Genomic DNA, 10,813 nt, shown 5'->3' on the forward strand with positions numbered 1-10,813 from the left:
TGTTGTGAAAAAAAAATTTAAGTTGATATGTGTATATATAGGAAAGAAAAAGCAAAAAAAAAAAAGAAAAAGAAAAAACGAATCTTGCATTTCATCGGTCAAAAAGTGACCACCCAATTAGAATTCACGGTCTTGAGAGGCCGCACCGCGGTTTAGACCGCAGGAAACCGCATCCTAGAGGCGGTGTTCCATGCTTAGTTGGCAGAGAACCGCGGTCTCAGACCGCACCACACCGGCTAGCCTTAAACGTCAATATAGAAGAGGAGAGAGAAACGAGAGTGGACGGTTATTCACATATGTCAATCCCAAATTTACGATATAATCTATTAAAAAGAATTCACAGCTTAAAAGAATTAAAAACAATCAAATAACAAATCAACATACCTGATGCAGAAGTGGCGGTGTTTCACTAAATATCAGACAAAAGTAGATAAAGGTGAGTTGCACTGAGGCGGCAAAGAAATAGCGGTGGTGGTGGTTGAAGGCGATTTTTGATCTAGTTCATCAAGGTCGTAGATCTTATAGATCTGAAGGCATAAATCATAGATCTAGAGGCAAAAGTCATAAATCTGTCGTCAGAGATCATAGATCTATCGCCAGATGTCATAGATTTGGACCTAACCACTTCAGATCTGAAAAGTTTTGTTGGTGTTTTATGGAGATCGACGCGTATGGAGATGTGTCCCCGGTGTAACATCGTAAGAGTGGTTGAGTTGCGATGGTTGATCTTTTCTGGTTCTCATTTAAACTTATATATATTTACTAATTAGATTGTTATGCTGTATGTACTTTTTAAAATTAATTGTTCACTTGATTTTGTTTAATCTATAAGTTCTGTGAATTGTTTATATGATCTTTTTTCAGTTATGTAAGCTTTATGAATAATTTGAATCTTAAAAGTCTTTGAATAAGTAGGTTGTGTTTATGAATATATATGATCTTTGAAACTTTAATATTAAATTAGATAAATAGTTTGAATCTTAAAAGTCTTTGAATAAGTAGGTTGTGTTTATGAATATATATGAATATATATAATCTTTGAAACTTTAATTTTAAATTAGATAAAGTATTCTAATGTTTTGTGAATCATTTGAATTTTGAAAGTCTTTGAATTAGTAGGTTATCTGAATTTTGAAATTTTGTAGAATTAGTAGGTTATGTGAACTTTGAAACTTTGTTAAGTAAATTTTGAAAGCATTTGAACTCCGATTTTATTCGTTTAATGCTCAAAACATACAAAACTACAAGTTACAAATGCTGGATTCAAAACCTTTGGCGATCAAATATAAAAACATAAACATTTGATCATACAGAAAACACAGAAATTGGCGATCAAGTATTTAAGATATTAATAATCTATCACTGTTGGTTCCTACTAAGCCATAATAACATAACACATATCTTATCGACACTGTAGTAGAGCATTATACACAAACCTTTTATTGACCTCTATAAATACACAAACATTACTGATAAGTAATTAGTGATTACACACCTAAGCTTTCCCTGACAAAAGTAAAGCTCCAAGTGATTTGGGATCCATAACAGGAGCTTTACATGCAAAATCCCGACAAACAAGAGCCACCACATTTTCTGTTACAGCATTGCTCTTTGCCATTGCAGAAATATTCGGGTTCTTCTCCTCCCAAAATCCCATCTCTTCTTCATCACTCGGATCTATATGTATCACCTAGCATAACAAAAAAAGAAGCAATTAAATACTCACATCTTTTGCAACACCTATGCAACCCAAACACAGTACAACCTGTTCTGTCATATCTTGTCATACAGGGCCTAAAAATTAAAAGTCAAAAGACTTTGACTTACAGTTTTGTTAGGATCATAAGATGCATGAGCTGAGACGAGCATGTTCTCCATCTGAGAAGATGCTTTCTTCCCCACCAAGACAACTTGTTTCTTTGAAGGAACCACAAGCATATCAGCAGCACAACACATTAATGGAACAGCCACTGGGGCTTCCTTCAATCTCTTCTCAAAAACCGCCTGCAATTCACATTCACAACCAAATATTAAAAAAAAAATGTAATTTTTACATGAATTTGAGTCAAAGTAAGAAAATCAAACCAAAAGATGTTCAGCATTTTGCTTATAGCAATCGGATCTTTCCCCAGTGAACATTGACGCGAGCCTCACGAGATTTATTGCTGAAACAGAGTTTCCGGAAGGTTCTGCTCCATCATGGTCTTCCTTCACGCGGAGAAGAACCGAATCATCTTCTCCTGTGGTGTTAAAATAACCACCTCCAGTTTTGTCAAGGAACACCTCATCCTAAAAACCAGAAAAAGAAAAGAAAAGAAGTTATAATTTGGTTCATGAAGTAGAAATATATAATAATAATAATAGAGTTCACGAGATGGAATTGGAATACTTGTGTTTCTTGAAGTTCAACTGCCCAGGATAACCATGAAATCTCACCACCATACTCATACACATCTAGCAACCCTGAAATCAAAAATGCATAATCATCCAAGAATCCTGGAGCTTTTGAAGGTCCTTTCCTGAAACTGTGTTGCAGCCTTCTAGATTGGGGGTTGTAAAGATTTTCCTTTATGAACACCAAAGATCTTTTTGCAACCTCCATGTACTCCTGTGGCTAAATTTACAAAATAATAATTAATTTAAAACATGAAAATGAGTATACTTTTTCATCTTTATTTCAAGATTCAATCTTACATCAGTTCCAGCAACTGGAAAGTTGAATTTTGTTACATCAGGTTCGTTCTTGAGGATCTTGGATGCTCTAGCAAACGATGAAACTACAAGCCCGTTCCAAGATACAATGACCTGTGGATTTGGTCTGTTAAGCGCAAATGACAAGAATACCCTTGCAATAAATATATAAAAGAACCTGAATTTGACCTTGTCATCAAGATGGGGTCGAGGGCGTTTTGATCTTGCATCAAAAAGTTTTTTACGACTTGCACCGAGAATTTGGTGATAATTCTCCAGTGGAATACCATATTTTGATGCGATTGTGTCTGCACTGTTTCTTTCAATGAGTACATTTTTCCCTTTGAATTCTTTGTCTGGATCACTCCTTGAAGAAAGATCACAGTTTCCTGATTTCTTGATGTAGTAATGCTCCTTAAAAAGATTCGCATGCTCACCAACTATGTCATCAACCTTAACAACCATCAAATACAGAGTTAAATGCAAGAAATAATTTGTTTACTTCTAGCATTTAGCCTTATAGTACATACTATGCAAGGGTGTCAACTCAAGATGAAAGCCAAAATGGAACGTTGCTGCATATTTTGTATAAAAAACCACTCTGTTGCATAAATGCACATTTAACCCTTATGTAAACATATCAATAAACATGTAGCTACATACCTCATTGTTGCTCCACACGTAAAAAGCACCTTCTTTTTTCTTAGTAGAGTTTTCAGATTCAGCACTATCAGCATCCTCAGCAGAAAAGATTTCACCATTGGGTCCAATCATGTCTCTCCTCAAATAATCAAGAATATCACGTGCAACACAAGAGTAGAACACATCTTTTGTGATTGAGAAAACATCAAGATACACATTCGCAAGTTGACCTTGATCATACAACATCTTCTCAAAATGTGGAACTGCCAACAATTTATCATAAACCCAAGTGTTAAATGCAAGAATCGATATCATACCCAATTATAAATTTAGATAGAAAGCTATTTTCATTGCTATAATAGGATAAAATTTTCAAAGTACAAGGTCTTAATAAGAAAATTTACAAATGAAAGTACGTTGTTATTTCTTGCATTTATACTAACCATGCCAGCATTCATCTACACTGTAACGATGAAAGCCACCACCAACATGATCATGAACACCACCTCTTGCCATGCATTGCAAGCTAAATGACACCATTTTCAGATGTTGTTCAGCTTCACTTGTTTTCCCTAAATCCCACAATTTCTTTGACTCATATATCATTGCTTGAGGCTCGGATGGGCGGGGAAACTTAGGGGCAGAACCAAATCCACCATATTTTGGATCATAACTTTCAGCAAGCTATTAGTACAATTTACATACATAAAAACAAAAAGAAAATTAAAACACATAAAACCCAATGAAAAAAGAAAGCAAGATTAGTTGTTTACAGATTTTGTGCAATTGTGTAATGCAGTCTGGGCAAGTCCTTCAGACAACTTGTCAGACAATGCAGTAGCAGATAATGCTTCTGACAATTGTTCGATAGCAAATGTACCACTTTTAACAAGCACTTCTCTTTTACTCTCCCAAGCCTCTTCCACTTTCCTGCAACACCAATAAACACACTATAAAGGGATTGTTTCTTTGTGACTTAATGGGTTATGCACTTGATATAGGGCTGTTTCTTTTTTACTCATTCAGGAAAAAATGACTTAATAGGTTAAGCCAAAATGGCTCAATGCCTTCCCTATTTGTCCTTTTATCCTCCAAACTCCTCTTACGTTAAAATTAATTAAAAAAATTGGTTGGAATGCAAGGGTAGAATGGTCATTTAGTCTCATCCAGATTGATTGTTTGGTCTGGAAAAGAAACAGACTTTATGTATGCAACACTTTATCCATACATACATCATTACTTGTTCAACCACTTTATCCGTGTTGCTTTTCTTTTTTAGGATAAATGATGTTTAAACATTATTTGAGAAAATGGTAGAGCAAGATTTCGAGTTCAAACTTAGTCCCTTTGACCAAAAAGGTCAAAACCACCTAGCTTCTTCTAGAAAGATTGAATAGACAGCTAAAACATGGTACGTACCTGAGTATGGTTTTGAAACCTGGCCTTCCATATTTGTCATCAGGAGGGAAGTAAGTTCCACCCATCAAAGGCTTCAAATCAGGAGAAAGGAAGACACTTAATGGCCACCCTCCACTACCATATAGAGCTTGGACATAGGTCATGTACACCTGAAAAGAATCAAGTCTCAACAAAAGTAAGGGGAATTAAAGTATATACATTGTTAAAATTGATGGATATTGTGAATTTGCTTTTCGAAATGTAATGGTAAAATGGTCATTTAGTTTCATTAATCAGTCTACAAAAGAAACAAACTTTATATATAAAGTATAAACACTGACATCGGTACCCATTCAGTCACTTTAACCATATAGGACTTAATGGAAAAAACATCCCCTAAGCCAAGTAACTGAACAAGATTCCCAAATCATTGGGTTGTCCAATAAAAATTGAAACATGTACATTTCTATGTTTGGGAAGTTTTCAGTTTACAATAATCTATTTGCAATTTCTATTGTTCTTTTTGGAAGGAGGATGGGATCACTGGAATTAATAAATTTTGAATGTTATGGATAATACTTTTTGGCATTTTCCTGATACTGTTTGCACTTCCATAATAAATTCATAGGAAACTCCTTTACCTTATCTACATCCGGGCGTTCTTCACGATCCACCTATTTGGAAGCAAAAGTAAAATTCAGAATTCCAATTGAAAATAAGAGTCGAGTCTAAAAACTATAGTCCACACCATGTCCATGGTTTAATTTGAATATGATCTTTTCAAGGTTATTCCCTCATATGTACTTGTGTGTTAGAAAAAAATGGCATATAAATCAAGAACCAATCTCATTAACCATAAATTAACTCACTTTGATACTAATAAACCCATCGTTAAGTAATTTAGCAACCTCATCATCTTCGAAAGATTCTACCTCCATCACATGACACCTGAATCAATCATCACATAAATTATCACCCATCTTATTCCCTATAACTTTCTAAAATACAAAGAAATACATTTCTTTTCATAATTAGTAATACAAGATTATTGTAAGGAAGGGAATCTTTGATCAAATCCTAACCTACTGTGTGAATTCAAATTTTCCATGTACATATTTTTCTTTTAATCTCCAAAACTATTCTTTTATCTTTTACATCGAATCTTATAATAAAAAAGTAACAACAGGAGGGCAAAAGACTCACCAGTGGCAGGTACTGTATCCAACTTCCAAGAAATAACAATACATGGCCAGATTTATCAAAACAATCATATGTTAGTTTCATGAATTACCTAAATATTAAATATGGGAAAAAGGATAATAAACAAAAAATAAAACATACTTGATAAAAAAATTGGCACATCCCTTTGGCGAGCTTGTTCGAAGGCCTCCTCACCCCATGGATACCAATTAACCTTTTAAAATAAAAATGAAATCATTTTGAAACCCTATACTTTGAGTTTCTTAAATTTTGACGAATCCCAGAAATAATATAACACAAAATGCAATATTGAAAGTAACTCGTGATGAACACTAGCAGTTACACTGTTACAGAGATATAAAAAACAAAACTTTTTCACACCAAAATATTGAAGATTTCTTGAATTCAAACAAGATCCTGATAAGATCAAAGACAGTACGGATTAAAAATAGTGTTATGATGAGACTGCTGACATAATGTTGCGGTTGTAAAGGGGTCTTATATTTTTCAGGCATGGCGAGATTGGTGGAATATGATTTCATCAAATCATGTAACAATAACCCAATATCCCACGTACCCATCAATCAAATTGCATTCATTTAAGCATTTTAAGCCCAAATATGTAAAAGAGTTCTTGGACTCCACCAAATTCCCAATAAATCATGGCACCTGATCAAAAGTGCCCAAGAATGTAAACTGCAGTCCACAAAGGGAAACTTTCTTGAATTCAAACTAGGTCCAAGTAAGATGATGGATAAACGAATACAATATCCAAAGTACCCATTAATGGAAACCAGAAGAAATTAAATAAGCCAAAATAGGCATACAGGGTTATGAGCATGTTGAAGAAGATAAGGACTGTGTTCTGAAGCAAGACGATTGGTGTGCTTGTTTTGATGAGAAGTTGAGGTTGTAAAGGTCTGATCTTTTCCAGCCATGGCAAAGACTCTGATTGGTGGATTAAGAGCAGATGATAAGAGAAAAATAGGACGAAACTTGAGTGGCGAATTAGGGCGAAAATGGGATAATTTTGAAGAAGAAAACAGCAGCCTACTGAACATAGAATTGGAAGGATTAGGGGAGTTGGTGGCGTAACAGGAATTTATTGGATTAGTTGTACGAGAGAGTGCCGAAGGTACAAGAAGGTTTCTTGTTGCCATTTGGGACTTTGAGAAGTGGGTTTGGTTTTGGAGTTTTGTTTGGGTGTCAATGAAACCCAATGCCACGTGAAGCCAAACGCCCAAACCCAACTTTGTGCGGCTTTAAAATTGTGACGATCCTTGAAATAAAATCCACAAATTTTGTGTAGTTCTGTTATCGTATGCTGACTTACCATTTCATTATTTTATGTAGGGAAAATGATTTACCAAGTAATTAACTTTTATGTATCTTTACATCTGGGTAACTATCTATTTTTTGTACAGGTTTAGGTAACAAATTTGTTGGAAGTGTTCACATATTACCATTATGACCTGCTATAGCAGGTCATAATGGTAATATGTGAACACTTCCAACAAGTTTGTTACCTAAACCTGTACAAAAAATAGATAGTTACCCAGATGTGAAGATACATAAAAGTTAATTTATAGCAGGTCATAATGGTAATATGTGAACACTTCCAACAAGTTTGTTACCTACAAAAAAAATAGTTACCCAAATATGAACGAAACGAAAAGTTAGAGTAAATTACACGAATGGTCCCTGTGGTTTGGGGGAATTTGTGTTTTTGGTCTTTAACTTATTTTTTATCTCGGATGGTCCCTACTGTTTATTTTTGTTGCGCGTTTGGTCTTGTCTTACCTAAAAAGACTATTGTGCCCTTATTAGTTTATTTTTTAATTAACTTTCTTATTTATGTATTTTTTTATATATATTTAAAAAAAATTAATAGACCTCACATATTTGTATCTCCTCACCATCTCATCTCTTATCCTCCTCAACTTCTATTTATTTTTTTATCTTTAGTAATATCGACATCTTCACCATCTTTTTTTTCCGGTACTTCTACTGTCTCTTCATCTTTAGTGGGTTGTGGTGTTGATTCGACGGAGGTGAAAGAACGAAAAAAAAAAAGTGATGATGAAGATGTCAATATCACTAGAGATGAAAAATAAATAGAAGTTGAGGAGGATGAGAAATGGGATGGTGAAGAGGTACAAATATGTGGGGTCTATTAATTTTTTTTTAATATATAAAAATATAAATACATAAATGAAAGTTAATTAAAAAATAAATTAATAATGGCACAATAGTCTTTTTAGATAAGACAGTGACCAAACGCGCAACAAAAATAAACAGTAGGGACAATCCGAGTTAAAAAAAATAAATTATGGACCAAAAACACAAATTCCCCAAACCATAGGGACCATTCGTGTAATTTACTCTTACTTTTCGTTTTGTTCATAGTTGGGTAACTACTTTTTTTGTACACATCTAGGTAACAAACTTGTTGAAAGTGTTCACATCTATAATGTAACCTGCTACAGCAGGTCATAATGGTCATATGTGAACACTTCCAACAAATTTGTTACCTAGATGTGTACAAAAAAAGATAGCTATCCAGATGTGAACATACGGAAAAGTTAATTACCTTGGTAAGTCATTTTCCGTTTTATTTATCTTTCAACACCTGTTTTTATTAATACTTAAATAGAGTATTCCTTTATACATTAATCACCACCTATGTTTTATACAGGGCACATCTATATATTTTTTTTTATCAAGGGAAAAAGGTATAAAGTTTTCTATTGTGTTTATAGACATCATATATACTTAAAAATAAATAAATAAATAAACCATATTATCTTAACGATCTATATCAAACCGTTCTAATGTCGTTAAGGTGATCATGGTAGGCACCATGGTTTTTTTCTAAAATATTTATCGTACCAATTATAGTCCAACTATAGTTATATTGTACAAAGTATAACTGATTCCAACAATTTTAATTGATACACATTGATAATAATATATAATGGAAATTATAATGGGAGATGCAAGTTGGCTAGTTTTTCATTATCTCACATTGATAGGAGAAGAAACATTTAATGGATTATATAATGTATTTTTTTTGATAGACCTTTAAAGGCTTTAAGTGAATCAAAAGATAGGCCAAGTCCACATGCCATTTAAAAACCTTTAAGGATAAAAGCTTCTTCTGTGCAATTGTTTTACTAGTCGAAGATCTACAACTATGAGGTTGGTTTTACTTTATTGTGCCGTCTTGTACAACTATGAGGTTGGTTTTACTTTATTGTGTCATTTTTAATTTGTCTGATAACAAGACAGTCTTCTTCCACCTCTTTCTTATAATCAGATCTGACCGCGGATGATCAATATGGTTTTGTGTACGAAACTTGGTAACTGTCAATAAGAATTGGATTTTTATTATTTGCAACTAATCAATATGTAATTCTCAATATTATTTGGCGGTTTTTATTGCATGTTTATTTTACATGATATTCAACAATATATACCAAAAACACAAATAAACATGAAGTTGAAGACAAACTATAAAAGAACAAACAATAACTATTGGTGATTTTAGTGTCACCATGTCATTTTAAGTAACTGGAACCAACATGTGAGCTAAGGGGCTTCATCGTTTGTACTCTAATATATGTACGGGGTTGTGCGGAGTGCACACATGTATAAGATCGAGCCAGAAGCCGGTTCGACGACTAGTCGTGCCCCCGGGTCTGGGGTTTCTAAAGGGGCAGCGCCCCTAGCGGGGTCCAAGGGGCAGAGCCCCTGGCTCCTCACCGAATTTTACATATGAGAACATAATGGAAAATTCAATTTCTTGAGGGTGATTATGGTAAACCTAACGACACTCATTAGTTTTTGGTAACCCTAAATCCTCATTAAATCCAGATTGACATTACTTGCTTCCAAAACAACTAATGACGGCCCAACCCTAATGAAACCCTAATCGTGTTTAATATATAAACAACTCTTCCTCTCCAAAAGGGGGTTACGATCTTAAGCTCTCGTTTTCATCATACTTTCACAGAATCCTCTAGCATATTGGCTTACGTTTTCTGTGCCTAGAAACGTAAGTGTCCACTTGGATTATCCTAGGCTGAATTTCTTGTAACCCGGATATACGGTAAAAATATCAATTCGGAAAGTGATATCACGATCCAAGTTGGTATCCAGATCTCCACCACAAACCCTAAATTTCTCTATAATAACCAATACTTCAAAATATGCATAATGCTTTAATCATCACACATCGATTATAGGATGGAAGCAAATATAGAATTCTAACACTATGATTAAAAAATTGATCTGAAATAACTTTGTAGTTATATGTTTTTTTTGTTGGTAAAAATTATTCTTCTTCAAAATACAATGTTCATTGAATGTGTTTTGTATGGTTTTCTTTATCAATGAATACACAATCTTTGGTTATGTTGTTCCTTAAAAGATACAGTTTCGACAAGTAATTTTTTTCTATTATTAATGTGTTTATGGTGTATATGTACGATATTATTCTATCTAGGAGATTAGTGGAAGAAGTAAATAAAGTAAAAGAACTTTTAAAGTAAAAAAATTTAGTTAAGAAGTTGAGAGTTTTAAAACTTTTTTTGAAATGTAAATTATCAATACAAATAGTGGTGTTTGTCCATGTAAATTATCAATACACTTGAACTTTTATATGGGTATAGTTGGGTTATAAATCACCGAGTACTCATTTTAAATTGTTAGCAGATGTTAGCACCAATGGTGTTATGTTGAATACTTTTTGTTGACAGACTTTACTAGATATCAAAAAGAGGTTGGAAAGCTCATTTGTTTAACAATAATTACCAAACCAAACATGTCAATTGTGATTTAAACTTTAAGTCGATTTAAGCACTCCTTTAAAGGGGTCTCACTT

General features: G+C 33.7%; 1 protein-coding gene across 3 annotated transcripts; it reads right to left on the minus strand.

Moving 5' to 3' along the window:
* Nucleotides 1-1,325: 1,325 nt before the first annotated feature.
* LOC111896157 (uncharacterized) lies at nt 1,326-7,134 on the minus strand. 3 transcript variants are annotated; one of them, XM_023892176.3, is made up of 15 exons: nt 6,759-7,134; nt 6,073-6,145; nt 5,935-5,956; nt 5,601-5,679; nt 5,373-5,405; nt 4,753-4,901; nt 4,107-4,263; nt 3,777-4,017; nt 3,355-3,596; nt 2,881-3,144; nt 2,695-2,805; nt 2,390-2,614; nt 2,086-2,289; nt 1,828-2,004; nt 1,326-1,690 (listed from the first exon to the last, which is right to left on the minus strand). In XM_023892176.3, exons 1-15 carry the CDS (start codon nt 7,089-7,091, stop codon nt 1,496-1,498), a joined length of 2,505 nt encoding a protein of 834 aa, XP_023747944.1. In that variant the 5' UTR covers nt 7,092-7,134; the 3' UTR covers nt 1,326-1,495. The 3 variants fall into 3 exon arrangements, with proteins under 3 accessions (XP_023747944.1, XP_023747945.1, XP_042753813.1); XM_023892177.3 differs by lacking the exon at nt 6,759-7,134 and adding an exon at nt 6,509-6,527; XM_042897879.1 differs by lacking the exon at nt 6,759-7,134 and having other exon boundaries at nt 5,935-5,946; nt 6,073-6,120.
* Between the last annotated feature and the right edge of the window lie 3,679 nt (nt 7,135-10,813).

Source organism: Lactuca sativa, chromosome 8 (genome assembly GCF_002870075.4).
Source record: "Lactuca sativa cultivar Salinas chromosome 8, Lsat_Salinas_v11, whole genome shotgun sequence".
Taxonomy (NCBI): domain Eukaryota; kingdom Viridiplantae; phylum Streptophyta; class Magnoliopsida; order Asterales; family Asteraceae; genus Lactuca; species Lactuca sativa.

Excerpts from the sequence above, each read along its gene's own strand:
- LOC111896157 (XM_023892176.3), bottom strand. The coding sequence starts at position 7,091 with ATGGCAACAAGAAACCTTCTTGTACCTTCGGCACTCTCTCGTACAACT. Across the intron at positions 2,806-2,880 it reads GACCCCATCTTGATGACAAG|GTCATTGTATCTTGGAACGG; the intron begins GTCAAATTCAGG and ends CCAAATCCACAG. Across the intron at positions 2,005-2,085 it reads AAAATGCTGAACATCTTTTG|GCGGTTTTTGAGAAGAGATT; the intron begins GTTTGATTTTCT and ends TGTGAATTGCAG.